This window comes from Argopecten irradians, chromosome 10 (assembly GCF_041381155.1).
Source record: "Argopecten irradians isolate NY chromosome 10, Ai_NY, whole genome shotgun sequence".
Classification (NCBI taxonomy): Eukaryota; Metazoa; Mollusca; class Bivalvia; order Pectinida; family Pectinidae; genus Argopecten; species Argopecten irradians.
Window position 1 is genome coordinate 432,795 of NC_091143.1, and position 24,732 is coordinate 457,526.

At 35.7% G+C, this 24,732-nt stretch overlaps 3 protein-coding genes across 7 annotated transcripts in view; all 3 read left to right on the forward strand.

Annotated features, from left to right (window-relative positions):
• Positions 1 to 1,673, forward strand: part of LOC138332856 (tRNA-uridine aminocarboxypropyltransferase 2-like) — a 31,473-nt gene extending 29,800 nt beyond the window's left edge. For 2 of the 4 annotated variants that reach the window (XR_011209895.1, XR_011209896.1), the window contains one exon: positions 1,320 to 1,451. Coding sequence is in view for 2 of the 4 variants with exons in the window: in XM_069280819.1 (XP_069136920.1) it covers positions 1,320 to 1,493 (174 nt within the window). In the remaining 2 variants the exon portion in view is untranslated. Of the gene's footprint in view, positions 1 to 1,319 lie in introns of all 4 variants that reach the window. The other 2 variants (XM_069280819.1, XM_069280818.1) reach the window with 2 other exon arrangements.
• An 8,020-nt stretch (positions 1,674 to 9,693) lies between these two features.
• LOC138332857 (tereporin-Ca1-like) lies at positions 9,694 to 11,568 on the forward strand. The gene is made up of 2 exons (XM_069280821.1): positions 9,694 to 9,852; positions 10,879 to 11,568. The coding sequence occupies exons 1-2, from the start codon at positions 9,807 to 9,809 to the stop codon at positions 11,505 to 11,507; spliced, it is 675 nt and encodes a 224-aa protein (XP_069136922.1). The 5' UTR covers positions 9,694 to 9,806; the 3' UTR covers positions 11,508 to 11,568.
• Positions 11,569 to 16,507: 4,939 nt separating this feature from the next.
• Positions 16,508 to 24,524, forward strand: LOC138332858 (uncharacterized). Of its 2 annotated transcripts, XM_069280823.1 has the most exons (10): positions 16,508 to 16,695; positions 16,972 to 17,062; positions 17,644 to 17,740; positions 18,023 to 18,105; positions 19,566 to 19,688; positions 21,066 to 21,116; positions 21,287 to 21,384; positions 21,614 to 21,753; positions 22,088 to 22,200; positions 22,319 to 24,524. In XM_069280823.1, exons 1-10 carry the CDS (start codon positions 16,674 to 16,676, stop codon positions 22,437 to 22,439), a joined length of 939 nt encoding a protein of 312 aa, XP_069136924.1. In that variant the 5' UTR covers positions 16,508 to 16,673; the 3' UTR covers positions 22,440 to 24,524. The 2 variants fall into 2 exon arrangements, with proteins under 2 accessions (XP_069136924.1, XP_069136923.1); XM_069280822.1 differs by having other exon boundaries at positions 16,508 to 17,062.
• Positions 24,525 to 24,732: the final 208 nt, after the last annotated feature.

Here is a 24,732-nt window from a genome sequence, read left to right on the forward strand (position 1 = left end):
CCAGTGTTATCTAAATCGACACCATCCAGTGTTTCCGGTAAAAGATCACAGATAGCCTCCATACGGCCAGGCGAACCAACATCCTCCTTCAGTCTTCGATCACGAATGCCAAGTAAATGACGTAGTTGTTCGTTGGGATCGCGCTTCGCAGATTGGAATGATATAAAATGTCCACTAGATCCAGTTTTACGGTGCAAAACACAAAGTTCAGCAGGCGATTCCGATTCGCTTGAATGGCGAACCCGTTTTCTCTTTGCCGTCCTCTTCATAGCGTCTCACATTTATCATTCAGATCAGACTTCTGTCTAAACAGAATAAAATTGAACAATTATTCAAAAGTATCGTGCTGGAACGATCAGTATCAACCAGTTCATTAATTTAAAAAGATATATGTATTTTTGATTTTTTTTTTTTTTGCTGGGGGGGGGGGGGTTTCCCTATCTTTTTTCCACCTCAGTCATGTGAGATATATTTTCATAGTACACATATGATGTTTAGACAAAGGTTAGTTCAATTCGAAATGACCGCTACAGGTGTTTTTTTCAATAATTTTTTTCTTGTGATGAAAATTATGTAGTTTATCGATTTTTTTCAGTGAAAAAAGCTGAAAAATTCATGATTTTTTCGCCATTTCACAAAATTGAGAAGACGTAAAGTCATAATTATGATTTTATCGTATTCAGCATGTTTCAATCATGTTAAAAATGTGTTTATTTGTCTTTTTGTGTTGTCTGGTTCTCTATGTATGCGCGTATATGCGAAGGTGTGATTTTGGCCATTTTTGATGACTGAAATCCAAGATGGCCGCCATATGAACCCCATGGGACATTAGTTGTCAATGGCAACAAGCATAAAATGAAACTAGACATCATACCGGTCCTAAAAAACCATGTTTCGAAAAACTGCCAGAGGGGTACATGGGAACCTGTTTCTCCTCCCCCACTATAGTACCTGTGCATGGATCTTTAAGAAAAAATCATGCAAATCACGATTCTTGTTCTCAGAGTGAGGTAATGAAATAAATGATGAATGGTCTCGAGATTTAAATAGTAGTAAGGGTTTACCTGGAGCTGTAGAATAGTTAAACAATACCCAGTGTAATAGTGGAGAGCACCAGTGACATTCGGTGCCATGTTTTACATATGATAAACATCTCAAACTGCTTTCGATGTTTCTCCTATACGTAAGATCTCACTTTGTCAATTACAGTTTTACTAATCATACTGAAATTATGCATGACATTTATCTTCCAAATTGATACCAGAAAACTTCACGGAAACTAATGAAGAATAATTTATGTACTATATACTTTATTTCAGATATTGACCAAACCTTTAGAGGCTATGTGTGACTTCCAGATGAAGTTCGGTGCAGTCCAGCATCAGAGCAAGACTTATAAAATTGAAAATGGACTCTGGAACAAACCTCTGTCTAAAAAATTCCTAAAAAGGAAAGAGCAAGAAAAACTAAAAAGTTCTGAACAATCCAGCTGACTTGAGGTCGTGATGCAATCCAAACTTGTGATAACTAACTCACCTCTGTAACATTTTTGTCAAAGATTCCTTGCAAACTGCCAAACAGTCAGAGTATAATGGTTTGTCAGGGAAAATTTGACTGCGAACAGTTGTGATTTTGTATAAAACTTATTAAAGTATTAAAGTATTGAATACTAACATGTTTTCTTTGTGTTTTGTTTATATTTAAAGCAGCACTGCTAAGGGGTGATTATTGTATGAATGAAGTTTGCGTTATCGCTCTCTGGAAAGCTGGACGGATGGGCCATGGCTATTTTGATACATTTCTGATTATATAGCTAAAGTTTGTTACCTCTATTTTCCAGAAGAGATCTGTATAATTTTGTATGTAATATCTCATTGAGCTTTAGTTGTGCAAATTGTATTTTCGGAAGAATCTGTCTACACGTTGGCCGACACACAGCCATCTTGGATTATGATAGTTAGAATTTGTTTGTTAGTGCTATTTCTCAAACAGTGCTGGAGGGATATATCTCAATTTTCACATGGAGGATCTCCTGGATCATGGGCCCTAGTTGTGTACACAATTGTGTTCAATTTATTGTATTTTGGGACCGATTCGTAAACACGATACAAACTTTCTGTTAGATTGTCAATTTTGAATTTTGGTCATTTTATGAATAAATGAAAACAACATCACTGATAAGTAGCCATCTTGAAGTTTTCTCAGCAAGTACTGAAGACGTCTAATTCCATCAAATTAAAAATGTGGGGCCTTGGTCCTAAGGACATTGTATATCCATTTGGTAACACATCCAGTGGCCATATTATATAACGGAAGTGTGTGTTTTTGTTCAGCTTACCTAATGTCAAGTTTCTATGTGTATTCTATAATTCAAGAGGAAAAGATGAGATTTAAAGCTAGTAAGAAAAGATCCATGTTTTCATTGTCCGACATTCTTTGGTGGGTGCCAAGATCCCTCTGGGATTTCTTTCAGTATTCGAATTCAAAATTGTTCCCTTTGTCAGATAGCCCTTAGGGATTAGGACGATTGCCCGTTGTCAGTAAAATGTGACCTGATGGGATGTGCTGTCCGTTGATAGCAGTATAAAAGGGCAATTGTTCCACAATTGCTTAGAGTCACAACATGGACATACTACAGTCTTCCAAAACACGCACGCACTTCACATACACAGCATACACGAACATACTACAGTCTTCCAAAACACGCACACACTTCACATACACAGCATACACGAACATACTACAGTCTTCCAAAACACACACGCACTTCACATACACGGCATACACGAACATACTACAGTCTTCTAAAACACGCACGCACTTCACATACACGGCATATACGAACATACTACAGTCTTCCAAAACACGCACGCACTTCACATACACGGCATACACGAACATACTACAGTCTTCCAAAACACGCACGCACTTCACATACAAGGCATACACGAACATACTACAGTCTTCTAAAACACGCACGCACTTCATATACACATCATACACGAACATACTACAGTCTTCCAAAACACGCACGCACTTCACATACACAGCATACACGAACATACTACAGTCTTCCAAAACACACACGCACTTCACATACACGGCATACACGAACATACTACAGTCTTCTAAAACACGCACGCACTTCACATACACGGCATACACGAACATACTACAGTCTTCTAAAACACGCACGCACTTCACATACACAACATACACGAACATACTACAGTCTTCCAAAACACGCACGCACTTCACATACACGGCATACACGAACATACTACAGTCTTCTAAAACACGCACGCACTTCACATACACGGCATATACGAACATACTACAGTCTTCCAAAACACGCACGCACTTCACATACACGGCATACACGAACATACTACAGTCTTCCAAAACACGCACGCACTTCACATACAAGGCATACACGAACATACTACAGTCTTCTAAAACACGCACGCACTTCATATACACAGCATACACGAACATACTACAGTCTTCCAAAACACGCACGCACTTCACATACACAGCATACACGAACATACTACAGTCTTCCAAATCACGCACGCACTTCACATACACAACATACATGAACATACTACAGTCTTCTAAAACACGCACGCACTTCACATACACGGCATACACGAACATACTACAGTCTTCTAAAACATGCACGCACTTCACATACACGGCATACACGAACATACTACAGTCTTCTAAAACACGCACGCACTTCACATACACGGCATACACGAACATACTACAGTCTTCCAAATCACGCACGCACTTCACATACACGGCATACACGAACATACTACAGTCTTCCAGAACACGCACGCACTTCACATACACAACATACACGAACATACTACAGTCTTCCAAAACACGCACGCACTTCACATACATGAACATACTAGTCTTCAAAAACACGCACACACTTCACATACACAGCATACATGAATATGTCTTCCAAAACACGCACGCACTTCACATACACAGCATACATGAAAATACTACAGTCTTCCAAAACACGCACGAACTTCACATACACAGCATGCATTAACATACTACATTCTTCAAAACACGCACGCACTTCACATACACAACATGCATTAACATACTACATTCTTCAAAACACGCACGCACTTCACATACACAGCATACATGAACATACTACAGTCTTCCAAATCACGCACGAACTTCACATACACAGCATGCATTAACATACTACATTCTTCAAAACACGCACGCACTTCACATACACAGCATACATGAACATACTAGTCTTCCAAAACACGCACGCACTTCACATACACAGCATACATGAACATACTACAGTCTTCCAAAACACGCACGCACTTCACATACACGGCATACATGAACATACTACAGTCTTCCAAAACACGCACGAACTTCACATACACAGCATGCATTAACATACTACATTCTTCAAAACACGCACGCACTTCACATACACAGCATACATGAACATACTAGTCTTCCAAAACACGCACGCACTTCACATACACAGCATACATGAACATACTACAGTCTTCCAAAACACGCACGCACTTCACATACACGGCATACACGAACATACTACAGTCTTCCAAAACACGCACGCACGCACTTCATACTACAGTCTTCCAAAACACGCACGCACTTCACATACACAGCATACACGAACGGCCGTCATTATTAATGACTCTGGATGTTAATAGGACGTTAATCTAATCAACCAACCATTGGACCCCCAGGGGTCAGGGGTCGGCATGGCTGTTACAGGTTTTATATCTACAGACGTGGAGAATGATAATTAATGCAATAAGAGGAGAACATCATTTATGTAAGAAAATGGAATAATAATCAACATAGAAAATTATATTTACTTCGATTAAAAGTACAAGTGTTATAGGTAGCAGGTAAGATTTTGAAAGATACCTACAATAGGCCAGGGGATCATGTTAGTTTGACAGTTGTAGGAACACACATGATGATAACAACACGTATGCAGTAGATAGTGATCTGATAAGGTGTACTTTAAGCTGCATATGTTCCTTTAATTATATGATGCACAAAGTAGATATTAGTAACCTCATGCGAGAGTGTAGAGCTGGAGAGAGGAATGGCTCCGGAATGTAACCTGAAGTATACGGGAGAGTAGAGTTGGTGTTAGAGAGAGGAGGGGCTCCGGAATGTTACCTGAAGTATGCGGGAGAGTAGAGTTGCAGATAGAGAGAGGAGGGGCTCCGGAATGTAACCTGAAGTATACGGGAGAGTATAGAGTTAGAGAGAGAGAGAGGGGGGGGGCTCCGGAAAGTTACCTGAAGTATACGGGAGAGTATAGTGTTAGAGAGAGAGAGAGAGAGAGAGAGAGAGACGGGGGGCTGAGGGATGTAACCTGAAATATACGGAGGAGTATAAAGTTAGAAAGGGGGGGGGGGAGTTCTAGGATTTCGGGGACTGGCAAGGATTCTCCCTGCGTGGGGACACCATGATATAATAATAATGCTAAAAATAGACTATATTTAGTGTCGATAACACTTTGAGTCTCGTCTTTTAAGTGGTCGATACAAAAATATGCAATATTTACAACATGGAATATATCATAGACAATACATATTACATATTACAGCGTTGCATGTATTGTTATAATGGATATCACAGTCAGATTATCACAGAAAATAGTATTAAGAATTAAAAAAGGCACTCATAACTGGGGGACAGAGAAAGACCCCGGGACATAGAGATACCAGTATTGGAGGTTTTCTAATGTTCAATAGTTTAATTTATAAACACAGTGCGAAGTACTCTGTAATAAATGTAAATACCAAGTGATATGATATACTATTGATATTATACACCACGATATTTATTTTTACATTGCTTACTATAAGACCTTTCATATGTGGATATGAAGGATAAGGATATTCTACTGGAGGTTCACAAAATAATGTAAAACTCTAGGCTTCCCGAGGGTTGAATATCACTATCCTTCATATCCACGTATGAAAGAGTATTATTGCAATTTTACTACTATGATTTTCCGGCCTTTTGAAAAAAAAAAATCGAAAAGAAACGTGTTTGCAATACAAATTTCCATAAATGAAAATTGCGTGATATTTTCAACGCTAATTCCGTTGTTTGTATGTTTTAAAGTAAATCCAGCCTTTTTCTGTAAAAAAGTTAAAATTGTACCTAGTAAGTAGTAATTTTGTTGACGTGACATCACGAGACTTTATTGGATGGGAACCCATGCAATACAGCCTCAGTCGACATGAGTGCATTGCCCTAGACCAGCCAGTATTACAAGTGAAGGTATGAGGGAATAAACACATTTCTATCGATTTGATTTTTGCTAGTTTTCATTAGGATAAGTCTTGTTTAGAAGTACATTAAACATTTTAAATGTGAATGTCAGATAATTAGAATTAAAAGATTCAAAGGCATACATGTATACAGTGAATTAAATACACACAAACGGTGAACTGAATACACACAGTAAACTGAATACATACATACAGTGTACTGAATACTTACAGTATACTGAATACACACATACGGTGTACTGAATACACACAGTAAACTGAATACACAGGGTAAACCTAATACACACATACGTTTAACTGAATACATACGGTGAACTGAATACACGCATACGTTGAACTGAATACACACATACGGTAAACTGATTACACACGGTGTACTGAATACACACATACGGTTAACTGAATACATACGGTAAACTAAATACACACATACGGTGAACTAAATACACACATACGGTGAACTGAATACACACATATGGTGAACTGAATACACACATACAGTGAACTGAATACATTCAATAAACTGAATACACACATACGATGTACTGAATACACACAGCAAACTGAATACACACATACGGTGAACTGAATTCACACTTACGGTGAACTGAATACACACATACGGTGAACTGAATACATACAGTAAACTGAATACGCACATACGGTGTACTGAATACACACAGTAAACTGAATACACACATACGGTGAACTGAATACACACATACGGTGAACTGAAAATACACAGTAAACTGAATACACACATATGGTAAACTGAATACACACATACGGTGAACTGAAAATACACAGTAAACTGAATACACACATACGGTGTACTGACTACATACAGTAAACTGAATACACACATACGGTGTACTGAATACATACAGTAAACTGAATACACACATACGGTGTACTGAATACATACCATAAACTGAATACACACATACGGTGTACTGAATACACACAGTAAACTGAATACACACATACGGTGTACTGAATACACACATACGGTGTACTGAATATACACATACGGTGAACAGAATACACACATACGGTGAACTGAATACACACATACGGTGAACTGAAAATACACAGTAAACTGAATACACACATTCGGTGTACTGAATATATACAGTAAACTGAATACACACATACGGTGTACTGAATACACACATACGGTGAACTGAAAATACACAGTAAACTGAATACACACATACGGTGTACTGAATACATACAGTAAACTGAATACACACATACGGTGTACTGAATACACACATACGGTGAACTGAATACACACATAGGGTGAACTGAATACACACAAACGGTGAACTGAAAATACACAGTAAACTGAATACACACATTCGGTGTACTGAATACACACATACGGTGAACTGAAAATACACAGTAAACTGAATACACACATACGGTGTACTGAATACATACAGTAAACTGAATACACACATACGGTGTACTGAATACACACATACGGTGAACTGAATACACACATACGGTTAAATGAATACACACATACGGTGAACTGAAAATGCACAGCAAACTGAATACAAACATACGGTGAACTGAATACATACGGTGAACTGAATACACACATACGGTGCACTGAATACACACATACGGTGAACTGAAATTACACAGTAAACTGAATACACACATACGGTGTACTAAATACATACATAAAGTGAACTGAATACACAGAGTAAACTGAATACACACATACGTTTAACTGAATACACACATACGGTTAAATGAATACATACGGTGAACTGAATACATACATACAGTGAACTGAATACACACATACGGTGAACTGAATACACATATACAATGAACTGAAAACACACATACAGGAACTGAATACACACATACGGTGAACTGAATAAATACATACGGTGTACTGAATACACACATACGGTGTACTGAATACACACATACGGTTAAATGAATACACACATACGGTGAACTGAAAATGCACAGTTAACTGAATACAAACATACTGTGAACTGAATACATACGGTGAACTGAATACACACATACGTTGCACTGAATACACACATACGGTGAACTGAAATTACACAGTAAACTGAATACACACATACGGTGTACTAAATACATACATAAAGTGAACTGAATACACAGAGTAAACTGAATACACACATACGTTTAACTGAATACACACATACGGTTAAATGAATACATACGGTGAACTGAATACATACATACAGTGAACTGAATACACACATACGGTGAACTGAATACACATATACAGTGAACTGAAAACACACATACAGGAACTGAATACACACATACAATGAACTGAATACATACATACGGTGAACTTAATACACACATACGGTGAACTGAATACACACATACGGGAAACTGAAAACACACATACAGGAACTGAATACACACATACGGTGAACTGAATACACATATACGGTGAAATGAAAATACACGTACGGTGAACTGTATACACACATACGGTGTACTGAATACACACATACGGTGTACTGAATACATACATACGGTGAACTGAATACACACATACGGGGAACTGAAAACACACATACATGAACTGAATACACACATACGGTGAACTGAATACACACATACGGTGAAACGAAAATACACGTACGGTGAACTGTATACACACATACAGTGAACTGAATACATACATTCAGTGAACCGAATTCATACATACATACAGTAAACTGAATACATGCATACCGCGAACAGCATACACACATACAGTGAACTGAATGCACAAATATATAGTGAAACGAATACATACACACAGTGAACTTAATATACACACTGAACAGAATACACGCATACAGTGAACTGAATGCACGCATACAGTGAAATGAATGCACAAATACAGTAAACTGAATACACACATACTGTGAACTGAATACACACATACATACAGTAAACTGAATACATGCATACCGCAAACTGAATACACACATACAGTGAACTGAATACACCCATACCGTGAACTGAATACATACATACAGTGAACTGAATGCACAAATACAGTGAACTCAATACATACATACAGCGAACTGAATACACACGAATATCAGAATGATAAAAAGTACGTGGTGTCATGGAGATAAATGGAAATCGCTCGAATTTGTTATAATCGTATATCACCTTAATGTTGCAATAGTAAAATAACAAGCTATAGATCAGAGATAGGTGTCTGATACAGAAACAATGTAACAGTGACAACATGTATACGATAATTCCAACATCAACCTTTTGAACTTAGGTAAAGTCACAACTGTAATCTGCTTACGCAGTCACTTCCGTCTTGCTAACACTCCTGGTAGACTGACTCCGGGAAACCTGATCAACAGAAAACAGACGGTTCATGAGAAAGTCACATCTGTCTGAAAATGTATATCTTGGTCAGTAATTCAACCAGCGGGACACAACCAAAGCTTTAGGATGATTTACCAAGGCCTAACCGTGCTCCTCATACTGGGCCAATTAGGTGAGTTTTGTAAATCAAATCCTGTAAATATCCTTGATCCTGAAATGGGCTACAAACTATTGCTGTAACATCTTTGGTTTTCAGGTATTCCTATTAGATTTATATCTAAAGTCACATTGTGGTTTTGTAATATTTTTAATTTTCGAAATGATAGAGTTGATAATCCTATGTCGATATTAGTTAATGTTAATGGAAAATACAGTAATTTGGTTGTAATAAGACATGTGGATATCAGAAGAATCCGTTAATTCGCTTTGTTGTTGTCACATTTCACATGTAGGTACATGTATAAACACACATGAAGACCGCTTTGCATAACCTTTGACCTCAGATATATCTCTTAACAAATAGATTCATCTTATTTTAACTGGATTTAATTTTTTGAAGAAAGTCTATATAAAATTACTCAAAATTTTACTTACAAGCTTAAAATCCTTGACAAAGTATTATCTTAGATTCATCACATGGAAACAGCGAACGAATTCCCCATAACATGTCAATATTACAATTTGCATTGGTATCTTTTGAAATATGATCTAATTTGCCATGAAATAATTGACATCCACCGTTTTGCATCACCATTCCAAAAATAAGACTCGATGTCTATGCTTTCCTATTGGAAATTTTAAGTTAAGGAATTAAAAAGTTAAGAAATGTTCTAAAAACTGGTCCCAGATTGTTTCCCAATCCACTTCTGGTCACTATGTCTTTATTGAGCGTCCCTCTCTTGGTTATATATTGTAAGTTTTCGTCACGGAATTGTTAGCTTCTACATCTCAAAACATTATGATGTATTGTAAACACATATCCTTCACTCGTGGTCTGAAGACAGTTGTAGTAATTATTCTATTCTTTCCCCACTATTCCTTAGGCAGCATATTTTCGATATTGTTATCTTTGTCATTGTCATTATATGTGGTTAACCACCAACTCCACTGTGGAACAGCTTAAATCATAAACAAAAATCCAGTAATTCAATCTCAAGAATGTTTGTATTCCTTTGATTTTGTTTGTTATTGTTCATAGGAGATGCTATTGGGAAGCTGGATCCGCAGATCGTATCCGCCATAACAGGAGGTATCAAAGATGGAACTTCGCTTCAAGGTACCCACCTCAGCGCCCTGATGGCCGACCTCCATTATAGGAACGTAGTTGGCATGGAGATAGACAATTACAGTAAGTGGGCAATGACCAGTCCAGTCGCCTATCCAGACCATGGCGTGATAACTCTCTCGCCACGTGAGGTACATCCGGGTCAGAGAGAAGCAATGCTTGCCCGAAAAACTGGTTTTACGGCCACGGGAACACAAGGCGATGTGTCATGGTTGATTGACGGTCGTCGAGTGATTGTCATGTGGGAGGCGCCATTCAACTTTGACTTCTACTCAAACAAATTAGCTGTAGGAATTGTGCCAGCCGACGCCCATACCAACTCCATGTTTGATGTCATGAACAAAGGTACGGGCAACTTTACCCGCGGTGATTATGACAATAGCGTGCACACCATTGAGTATTGTGACGAGGCTCTGTGCGTGGAAGGTACCATGGGAACCAGTCACAAGACCCAAGTTCACATACAAGTCATCCCCAAGTCGGTCGATAACATTGCCAGAACCCTGGAGACGTACATACCAGAGGGATTGCTCGTCGGCTAAAGCTGAATTTAACTACCTACACGTATGTCTAACATATTGATGCAATGAAAATTAAAACGGATTACATTGTCTTTGATTTATATGTTCGTCCAAATTTGATGAGAGTCTAGTTCATTTCCTATAAAGTCATCAAGATAAGATATATTAACTCTGAAGCCATATGTACTTCTTAGTGTTCGGTCTACTTTGGCCAAAGAACACCCGTGGTGATATTGAAGGTCGTTTCAGGAAAAAATACCAAAACTACTTAAGTACACAACTTTAACAACTTAAGTAACTTTTATGTCCACTTAAGGGTCACTTTTTTGCACTTAAGTACCTTCTTTTCGTACTTAAGTACTAAAATATAAACAATGTACGTACATAATGTCAATTATGTACGTAATGGTCAGTTTTTTTCGCACTTAAGCTTTAAGTAAAATGTATACATAATGACATAACGTCATGTAACCTTGTTTAACGTCATTATGTGTTTGCAATTATCCATTATATACGCTGTCAACATAATGAAAAATATTGTACATGACATGCATATAACTCTGCTGTTTCATCTAAAGTTTACATTTCTACTTAAGTGTTTTAACCAACTTTTACATGATTAGTTTTATATATCTACTAAAGTACTTAAGTGTTTTTATCAACTTCTACATAATTACTTTTACATTTGAACTTAAGTGCTTAAGTGTTTTAACCAACTTCTACTTAAGTAGTGAAATGTTTTTTTTTACTTAAGTAGTTTAACATATCTACTTAAGTAGTGAAATGTTTTAACCAACTTTTACTTAAGTAGTTTAACATATCTATTCAAGTAGTGAAATGTTTTAAACAACTTCTACTTAAGTAGTTTAACATATCTACTTAAGTACTTAAGTGTTTAACCAACTTCTACATAATTAGTTTTACATATCTACTTAAGTAGTGAAATGTTTTAACCAACCTCTACATAATTAGTTTAACATATCAATTTAAGTAGTGAAATGTTTTACATATCTACTTAAGTAGTGAAATGTTCTAAACAACTTCTACTAAGTAGATATGTGTTTTAACCAACTTCTACATAATTAGTTTAACATATCAATTTAAGTAGTGAAATGTTTTAACCAACTTCTACATAATTAGTTTTACATATCTACTTAAGTAGTGAAATGTTTTAACCAACTTCTACATAATTAATTTTACATATTTACTTTAGTAATTGAGTGTTTTAACCAACTTCTACATAATTAGTTTTATATTTCTACTTTAGTAGTGAAATGTTTTAACCAATTTCTACTTAAGTAGTGAAATGTTTTAACCAACTTCTACATAATTAGTTTTACATATCAACTTTAGTAGTGAAATGTTTTAACCAAATTCTAATTTAGTTGTTTAACATATCTACTTAAGTACTGAAATGTTTTAACCAACTTCTACTTCAAATCTGTATACAGAGCTACATATTTATGGTCCTCCATGTTGAACAGTGAAAACTAAACTGAGTAAATGATTCAGTGTGAGCACCATATAGTACCTGTGCATGGATCTTTAAAAAATAATGCAAATCATGATTTTTGTTCTCAGAGTGAGGTAATGAAATAAATGATGAATGGTCTCGAGATTTAAATAGGTAGTAAGGGTTTACATGGAGTTGTGGAATAGTTAAACCATATCCAGTGTAATAGTGGAGAGCACCAGTGACATTCGATGCCTACTTAAGTAGTTTAACATATCTACTTAAGTAAGTAAGTGTTTTAACCAACTTCTTTTTAAGTAGTTTTATATATTTACTTTAGTAAGTAAGTGTTTTAACCAACTTCTTTAAAAGTAGTTTAACATATCTACTTAAGTACGTAATTGTTTTAACCAGCTTCTTTTTAAGTAGTTTAACATATCTACTTAAGTACGTAAGTGTTTTAACCAACTTCTACATAAGTAGTTTAACATATCTACTTAAGTAAGTAAGTGTTTTAACCAACTTCTTTTTAAGTAGTTTTATATATTTACTTTAGTAAGTAAGTGTTTTAACCAACTTCTTTAAAAGTAGTTTAACATATCTACTTAAGTACGTAATTGTTTTAACCAGCTTCTTTTTAAGTAGTTTAACATATCTACTTAAGTACGTAAGTGTTTTAACCAACTTCTACATAATTAGTTTTGCATATCGACTTAAGTGTTTACTCTAGATTCTTGAACATCATCTAATTAAAATCCATAGTATCTGTGGCCACAGGTTTACGACGCGCGCGCGCAAAAAAAAAAAAAAAAAAAAAATAAATAAATAAAAAAAAATACTAAAAATACTGAAAGGTTGTTTACTTAGCCCTGTATCCCATTTTCAGAAAATGGGGTAATTAGTTTTAAAATGCTCTGAACACCACAAACATCATCCGATCTGAATATTTTTTTAGCTTTCATTGAAGACAATTCCTTACTAGTCACTATGGTATATGATATGATGGGATTACGGGCGAATTTTATTTCATATCGAAAGTTGAATTACGAGGATTCGTGTAAAAATCGTTAGTAGGAAAAGTACACGCTACATCCCCAGGTCACGATTCCCTAATGAGCACAGACCTAATAAAATCGCCATCTATTCAACGAATGCATCCCTGAAGTGCAGATCCTCAATATAAACTCACTTACTGATAAAAATTGCACATAAGTATCCCTTAGCGATCCCCACGCTCCATTTATTGTCATGCAGAACAGATGATCACCGATCTCGGCCATTTTTTGTCTGTCGTCTCCGATTTGATACAAGCTCTCTGATTGACTCCTAGGAGCGAGTGGAACAATCAGATAGCTATTTTGCGTATTAAATAATTTACTCTGTTAGCAATGTCACTGTCTATAGATGTTTACAAGGATTATATGTAATGATATATGAAAAAAAATACGTAAAGAATCTCCTGTGGATGGGGAGAGCGCAAGAGGGGGGGGGGGGGGGGTAGTTACAAAAAATTGGGGACCTTTGCACCCCCATAACGTTTCATCTTCCTACGCCACTGAAATTGATATTTTCAGAGACATCCATTGATGGACATTTTTAGTCTAGTTTGTGTGTATTGAATTTTTACTATTTAAGGTTTGACATTATGTGCTTGAACGTTTTAGGAAATGCGCCGCGCAGCGGAAAATTTTGTAGAATGAAGTACGAAAAATGTGCAGGAGGACCCTTTTTTCTTTCAAATAAGCATTTTTAGAAAACTTCAGTTGGCGAAAATGGGGGGGGGGGAGGGGGGGGCAAAAAGATACAGTGTATGTTTGCCCCCCGTCCTGGGGAACGGGGAGGCAGTTGCCCCCCGCTTTCTACGCCCCTGACTACGATGCGTCCCGAGAAGACAGACATTTTATAGCCAGCCAATGAGATTGCAGCGGAGACCTCGCTCATGCGTATTATATCGGCCACAGACACTATGAATTTTAATAAGATGATTGTCAAGAATCTAGAGTAATGTTTGTCATAATGGGGCTTAAATCGTCTTAGTGGTGGCACTTTGTATAGATGTGTAGGATGATTTGAAAGGAGAATTATCGTTCTTTTTAACGGTAGTAACCGTTTTTATCAAGATGTGCTAGAAATGAGTTTTTATAGCTGCTAAATGTAGGCGGATTAGAAATTTTAAGTCTTTGAGCTCGCCACCCTTTTCATATATAATACCATGTACATGTAGAGTATGTTTTTTTACCGTTTTTTATTTAGACCGCTTAAACGTCTAAAATGGTCTTAGGGCACTCTGGTCGGTCCATGATTATGTAATCTGTAACTAATTCTCAGATCCCTGTGTAATGATCCTATCAAGCACAACGGCACCATTCTAATGACCGCGCACTTGTTACCGAGCGCAATGGCTACTAACCACTGTGTACATGTCGATCGCAGCGGTAACCAAGATCACCACTGCGCTGCACATTTGCTACTTTTGTACTTGCTCTCGTTATCGAGCGTAGACTGGCCACCAGTGTCTAGAATATTAAAAAAACACACTAAAATTTTGCTTGATTATTTTGGTCTCTACTACATGCCTGATTCTAAGTTTCAAACTAGGGGAGATAATTTAGTAAAGAATTCTGCTGAGAAAGTCTTAACAACTTAGGATCTGGTGGCCAGTCAATGTCGAGCGTAGCGGTAACATATCAGAAAAGATGGCGATGACGTCACACAAAGGAAGATCCGGGCGCTCAAATGTACAACTCTACATATCTGTACACATTAACATGGTGGGAACACAGCCGCTTGCGATGTTTCTTTACATTTTTTTGTAATAAATAGTATATTAATTTCAAAAAGTGTAAATGAAAATGTGTAACAATAATATATGGATATAAACATATGGTATTAATATATTTTACTATGTTTAATTCAATTTTCGACCGCCATGAGTAAAACACTACATAATTTGCATAATGCAGTCACGATATGTAAAATCGAAAAGCATTCCGAGAACAAAATGAACATGGGGGTTAAAGTAAGTGAGCACCATGATGTTTAAATGAAGTTTCTACACAGTACGGACATGACACCCCCAAAGGAGATTGTGGATGAACACAGCTATGGGTACTGTTTACCTCCACAAGCGCAGATTTTGTGATTTCGGCTAGGTTTTTGAGGTACCCATTAGAGGCGAGACGACATTTCGAGCGGACAGGGAAATTTCCAGATTCATCAGGCAATAACTTGGTCAATACTTGGTCATTTTTTTCATCAAACACTCATTGGAAAGATAAAGTATTTCTCTCTGTTAAGACAGGCGTCAATGGTGTATAGTACGATGGCCGATAGCGGAATGTACAAAAAATGAAATAACTCTTTGTTTTTTGTACCTTTATCTATATTCAGTGTTGTTTCTGTAAGAAAAAAAAATGCTGCCAATAACTCTTTTTTGTCAAAAAGAATAAGGTTGTGTTTCAAGTACAAAAAAAGCCTTGAGTAGCGTTTTTTGTACATTAAGAAAACAACTCGAGTTACTTGTACAAAACAAGCCACGAGTAACAGTTTTTTTGTACATTAAGGAAAAACCTCGAGTTACATGTACATATTTACTTTCCTTCAAGGTCACTGTCAACAAGTGCATTTAAAAAATAATTGCATTTGATGAAAGGTGTTGACCTTTCACCGGTTATCAGTACGCGGAGGAATGCAGAGATCGTGAGACCGCAATATGCTTTATTTCAGTATTAAGGATGGAAGAAAGCGGGGTAACAGGTATGTTGTTAATTTTCTATGCTTAAAAATCACATAAGGATACTAATAGTACAGTTACAGTTTTCATGCCATTCATTACATAATACATTGAGGAATTGTGAAAAACAACATTTAAAAACAACCATAACTATCTGATAAAATGAAACTACGTACTTAAACAAATATTTGTAATGTCAGAAAGAAAGATTGGTCATTTACAACAATTAAATATTAATAAAGAAAATGTGTTCATCAATGTTGTATACAGTATATTATGTGTATTTTGCTTCCTGCCAGTTGAAGAGTTATTGCTGAAGTACTCAAACCGAAATCTAACATACAAAGAAATATCTTATGCCCTAAAGAAGCGTTATGGATTATGTATAAGGTTCGTTTTATTTCTTTATACAATTAATATCTCATTGTATTTAATCTACTGTCCCATTGTGTCATCTCAATGTAGTAAATCGATCTTTTTATCACATGTTATCGATATCATATGTTCATCATAGTAATCATGTTATTATATCTCATATTTTACATGTACAGTGTATATTGCCGACAGTCTTGTTGATATCGCATTGTATTTTATCTAATGCCCCATTAGTTATCAAAATGTGCAATATATATACAGGTATAACTATTACAAAATTAATTTGTATACTAATATAGAACATATGTGATCATTATAAATGTTTATATTAATTTGTATTTACCATTCTTTGTGATAATTGTTTTCTGTATGACAAATTAGGAATTATCATGTACAATTACTTACAAAATACTAACAGAAAATCATATCTATATAGATTTTGAGTAAATAATATTGTGATTAATACGTTTTGTTAATTACAATGATGTAAAGTAACATATTAATTATATTATCATGTCTTCCTATTATTAATAAGATAAAACATATTCCTTTTTATGAAATGTATTACACTTACAAAAATATATGATTTTGATTAGTCACGACGCAATAAGGAAACGACTAAAAAAGATTGGCAGTCCCTCAAGAAGAGGACCGACAATCAACACACAGGATGAAGTAACACAAGCAATACAGGTATAAAACATGTTCATTCGGCTTCATAACTTGAATATTCCTTTTCATGATTAGACCACTGTACATACATTTTCAAAATTCATATTCAAAAGAAAGACGCCTATCATAGTGATAAAATTGAATTTTGTAATGTCTAGTCTGTTGAGCCATGCCACACGGGTTGGTTAATATATCACGAGACTCAATTGTGGCGTCACTATTAATTATGACGTCAACTATATAAATAAGTACCTTCATGAAATTGTTATCCACTGTACCACATTTATATTTGACGTATTACAGGCTGAAATATTAGAACATCCAGTGACTGTTGGCTACAGACATATGACGTATACTTTACGTCATAAAGGAATTCATGTCCGCAGGTATGTATGTAAGTACTTGTATAAGCATTTATTAATTGAAAAGAAAAAGATAAGTAACTGGATTTTTCAGGTCATTTGACTTAACCCTTGAGTGAATTACACCCATATTTGGCGTGAAACATCAATGGAGAAGGACCATCATATTTTATATAAATGAGTTAGGTCCGACTCCTTGGGGCAGAGGGTGGGGCCCCGAAAGGGCAAATTTTCTTCATTTCAGCCTTAAAATCTTACCCCTCCTTCATCCTTGGATGGATGGCAACCAAATTTGGTTTGAATTATTGTTAGGAAAATGCAATCATATATTATACAATTGAGCCTGCTCCGACCCTTTATTTTAGCTTTAAAAACCTACTCCTCTTTAACCCTTGGATAGATTTCATTCATATTTGGTGTGAAATATTATTGGGGAAGGACAATCATATTTAATATAAACGAGTTAGGTTCGATCCCTTAGGACAGAGGGGCAGGGCTCAGAAGAGGGAACTTTGATGAAAGTGTGCTTTAAAATCCTTCTCCTCGTTAACCCTTACAACCATATTTGATGCGAAAAATCATTAGGGAGGACACTCATATTTTATAAAGGACCAAGGTTAGACCCATGGGGATAGAACGACAGGGGTTCTAAATGGGAGCTTTGCTGAAAGGCTTTAAAATCTTACTCCTCCTTATCCTTGAATGGGTTACAACTATATATGTCGTGGATCATCTGTAGAAACAAATTATTGAAATGAATGACCTTGACGACCATTCAACTTCATAGGAGTCAAATAAGCTAAAATATTTAGGCAACTTCTTGTGAATAACTAAGACCTAGAGACTTGATATTTGGCCTGCAGCAAACTAGGATATAGGGCTACCAAGTTTGTTAAACAAATGACCTTTACCTATTTTAGAAACTTACATATTCAACAAAGGAGTTTCTTGTATTGCTTTGATTAGTTGTTAACCACTACTTTATACTCTGACTTTACTGTTTTGTGCCATAAGTCAGATGACTATTACGGCCCATGGGCCTCTTGTTTTATACTTCGATATTCTTTTTCGTCTTCTTTTACCAAAGATTTGGTCCATCAGTAGTTGTTGGAACTTAGCATATCATGCTAAAGAGGTCTACATGCGACTTTTTTCCCCAATCGATTTGTCAGCCACCAGGCCACTATTCCCACGGTTTCTGATTGGTCATTTAACGTTTGACAATTTAAAAACTGTTACTTTCACATATTTCAGTGAATATTGGGATTAAAGGGGTTGTGAGGGATGCCAAAGATAATGGTACGCTTTTCAGAAGCCTCCGTTGCCATGGTAAGGGAATAGATGCTTCTGATTGGTCAACGTTATATATTGTCTGATTTCAGCTAAAATCATTATGTAAGATATGAGCCGATTTTAGTGTAATCTGTTATTCAAGGATTGTGAAGGATGTTTTTTTCTAATAAGCGTGTTTTATTTTTTTACAGAGACACTGTCATGAAAATAATGAAAGAAATTGATCCCGAAGGAGTGGAATTTCGACGCAAACGGAGGATTCGACGAAGGATTTATCGTTCACTTGGTCCGAATTACACGTGGCATGTAGATGGGTGAGTTAATGATAGCGCAATTCGATTGTTGACTTAGGAGTTGAATTTGTTTTGAGTTGTGTTGTACTATGGATATAAGACTTCACGTTAAGTGCCTTTTGTATTTGCAGTTATACACATTCCAATCTGATTAAAACCAGCTCTTCAATACGCTTACGCTAAACGTATTGAAGAGCAGGTTTTAATCAGATTGTACACATTCTAGTTAATTTGCAATTAAAAAAAATCAATTTTCCTTCTTCCTAACGTCTTCATTGTTTGGCCTTCGCTTGAGCATTCATTCCTCTTAGGAAGGCTCTGGTAAGTGCCAATATACAAAAAGACAAAACACTAATATGTCGCAGTCTCTCAGAACACACACCTTGCACTTCACGCACGTAATACTCACTTATATTGGAAGTAGTCAGTTAATAGCACTGAATGATAATATGGAGTAAATATAATAAATCAAACCAAACCACTAATGTTTTGTTTAACAAACGAATATGCATTAGTTTTACTTGTAAAATGCAGCATTGAATAACATTATATTTTGTCCTTTTTAAGCTCACCTTGGCATTAAGCGTTGTCCGTCCGTTACTAATTCCCATAAAAATAGCCATAACGTGAGCATTGGCGAGCAAATGTTGAAACTTCGAAACTAGTTTCATTAAAGTTCATGCAAATAAGACAAATTTAAGATGTTTGTATGACAAAGCTATAACAACCATTATTTCAACATTTGGTACTGCAAAATCCCGCGGAGACTCACTTCCTTGGATTCCTTATGTTACGTCATTTTTCCTGGTGTCACTTTATTGTATATGTCAAGACGTCAAAGTTGATGTCCTGCTCAGCACAGCCAATGAAATTTGCTCCTGTTGTTATACTTCACTAGTGGCATATGTAATTTCCTGGGCGAAATAACTGATTACGGGCTGATTATATGAATGTGTACATGTCTATACATTTGATATGAATACGTGTGATTTATATTCTGATGCGATGTGACAAACTACAGATACTTTTATCTGTAGACATCCTCAATACTCAAGGGGTTTCTATAATTGACATTATATCCACCCCTGGACTATCTCATAGTATACTGATGGCGGCTCAGCAGAACAAATCTAAAACAATCACAGGCCTACAAACATTTCCTTCCAAAACGACAAAAAGAGCGGCGCCCAAATTCAAAGCCAAATCGTCAATTACAGTGTACCGTAATACCGATCTTTTGATGTACATCAAAGGACTTAGTTACCTGTTCTGTTGCCTCCAGTTTTAATATGAGATAGCCCAGTGGTAGATATAAACGACTGTTACAGTAATCCCTGGAGTATCAAGGATTACCTGATCATCTGAAGATGGTATCATTTCATTAAAATTTTGTTTCAGGTACGATAAGTTGAAGCCATTTGGATTCGCCATACATGGTTGCATAGACGGGTGAGTATCAGAAGAATTTGCCAAGTATTCAATATTATAATGATTTTGTTCTATTTGGTTATATTAAGAACATGTCCGACGCTCCATCCACCTTTCATCATGTATTCTACTACTGTATTTAAATGATAAATTATTACTAGAAATGAAACTAAAAACTTTCTTTTGTTCAGGTTTTCTCGGAGAGTGATGTGGTTAAAAGTAGGCCCAACAAATAACAACCCTGGGGTTGTTGCAGCTCATTACGTTGAGTGTGTGGATCTGCTGAAAGGTCAGTCTAGTTTTAATTCTTCACAAAAGAATGTATCGTAAGATATAAACTGTACAGTTCCCATGTCGTATCTGTAACTTAGCTAAACACGAAATGATTTTGTCGATAGTCGAGCTTTTATACAATAATAAAATAAATTAAAAAAAATAATCCTATTAAACATACCATACCCATTTATAACATTTAAGTCTGCGCACAAATTGTGGTGATTTAAAAAAATATCATTTAGGTTGTCCTAGGATTTTACAGGCAGATCCAGGAACTGAAAATGTTATCCTTGGAGTAATTCAGTGTTTAGTAAGACAAGATGATCATGATGTTTATGCAGGAGAAAGAAGCTTTCGGACTGTACGGTCTGTTTTCAACCAAGTGAGTATAACAAGAAGACAAAAACATGGTTTAATTACTATTACTACCGAAAACGCAGTTTTCAAATGCTTCATGTAAGACGTATATCAGGGCGTTTTTGATACAACCTTCAAAATGTCCCAATACATGTATACTCTTTCCGAATAGAATAACAAAGCTTTGCAATTTAAACATAAATGCAACTTGCATGATGATCAATGTCTTGTGCTATAATGGTATCTTATTCGAAATTTCCAATTAGCGTTGTTGTTCAAATCAAAAGATAAGGTCTTACTTACAAGACACATTAACATTATATCAAAATTCAGATTTCCATTGTCGCATTTTTCCCCAGAGAATCGAAGCATGGTGGAGTATGTTTAGGAGGCACGAGTCTCAGTGGTGGATGGACCTCTTTAAGGGTCTCGAATTGTTTGGAGCATTTGACCGGAGGAATACCATTAACATGTAATTATATATTATTTGTCCTGAAACAGAACATGCAGTCGATGTTCATCATTCTTTATCTTTTGGCAATGCTGCACATTATTGTAATTGATTATATTTTACTTTATATTCCATTTAGATATTGTTTGCGGTATTGTTTTATGCCGCTTCTGCAGGAGAATCTCGACATGTTAAAATTTCAATGGAACAGCCACCATATCAGTAAAAGTCGACGGAGGGCGCCCTTTTATGCTATTTGATTGTCCAGAGTTAACAGGTAAAATTGCTTTCAAGTGTTTTTTTTTTATTTAGTATACAATTTTGTATTAAACACGTATATTGTATATCATTAGTTATGAGCATATCATCAGATAACCAATTTATGTTCACTAGTTTTTAAGTACCTCAACTTTATATTCTAACAGTGCTGAAACAACAACCATAGTTGACTATTTTCACATCTGCTGATGACAAAATATATCCCAAATCAAACTTTTCTCACTCCCTGTTGGTGAAGAAAATAACTTTCCTGAACATCTTTCCCAATCTTAATATAATGAGAGTTATTTTCTGAATACCGCCTAAGCACTGGATCAACTCAACATGGCAATGGAACAAGGTCTTGACCTTTACTCACCATTATTCCGGGGAGTTGTTTCCAGACCGGAAGTTTCAGTTGCGTTCATTACATGGTTACAACACTTTTTGTAACGACGAACATGTTCACTTGATTTCTTAGAGGATTTACTCATTGTGAAATCTTATTTTGCCACCTGATTGTTTGTAACAAGTCGTTTCGGTAATAAAGCTGAAGTCGTTTCGGTAGGCTACATTGTACGGTCGTTTCGGGGCACATAGAAAAGTCATTTCGGTACTTTTGTGTAGTTTCGGTAGGGTTATTTTATGACAAAATAATACTATTTACGTCACTGCCTCTGGCACAATTGGAAAATGACGAAATAATGTTATTTCTGCCAGAGATTTACAACAAACATATTCATTTTACAATTATTTTGCCTTTATCAGGGATATATATGTACACTATTTACGTCACTGCCTTTGGCACAATAAGAAAAATGTAGTTTTCTCGAGATCTGTTCATAACTTTCACTACGAATATACTTGTGTTTAAAAAATCCCAAGTGTGTTAATTTATTATATTGATATATATATAAATTATCCATGTAGCAACCAAAACGCATGTTATCAGTTCGCTTTCTCAAAAATAATTATTTCATGTTTATTTAAAGATCGTCAGTTATCTCTGATATCATACACTAATTTAGTTTACGGCAAATTTGGCATACTTGTAGCAAATTACCTACCCTCGGGCCAGATGAGCTAAAAAGTACATAAAGGAAAATTATGTAAATATTATGAGCTGAAAGTGTAGACAATTCACTATAAGTACACCAAACCTGGTTGAAATCCGGTGATAGATCAGGACAAATTAATGAAAAAAGTATATATACATAGAATATATAAGGAAAAACAATAATTACGAATACCAAGGAATCGTCTTTGCGAATACTTTTGGCACCTAGCTGTTTTAATGGTAAAAGATGCATGGAATGTATTATGTCGTCGAAAGACTTTAAACACGTGTAGTAACTGTTACATGAACGAACAACAGAAATGAGAAACCAGCAGCTAAATTCAAAACACAATTTAATTATATATACAATATTATACAGAGATGGTTTACAATATCTAAAGTAATTGGTGGTGGTACAAGAGTAATACGATGATTTAAAGTGTTACTTATCTGTATTCGAATGTCCTGGTATAGTCCTTGATCCTTCCAGGTTTCAAATTAACAATAATCACAAATCCACGAGGAAAATGAACGTCCACAGATGATTTGTACAGTTCCAGGCAATATGAATAAATCCACACAAAATGTTGTAATAATCCACAGATAAAGTCACAATAGCTCTCCCAATATAATCTAATATGGCACTGTACAATTCTTGATATGTCTCATTACAGGTCTCATTACAGTTCTGATTAGCCTTGGACAGCTGGAGTATATAAAGCTAAACCCTAATTCAAGAATATTGGAGAACCTTCTACTTCTAGAAATATCTAACTAAAAACAGTAAACAAATAAACACACAGAACTTTCTGGAAATAGATCATTCTAGATCTCTACTTATAATCAACATGTTTACAAACATATTTGTTTATACATGATAATATTCTAGAAAGTTCTATAACCTGAATCAATGATATGAACTTTATAGAATGTATTGATAATAAAGCTATAGGAGTTATCTCCCTTATCTCATAACTACATGTATTTAGTGTCATACATAACATAACTTACAAGATATGGACTAAATCCCGATCTCGAGTACTAGTTAATCGGTAAGAGAATGCAAAATGCTTACATTTCTTGATTTTTTTAAAAAATAAATAGACTGTAATTCATTTTTCTTATTGTCCTATTTATAACAGGAATATTTGCAGCATATTGATCATCGTATTGCTATAGGTTTATAACAAGAAGATTAAAAGGTAGTGTATTTGACACGAACCAAGAACGTATATGTC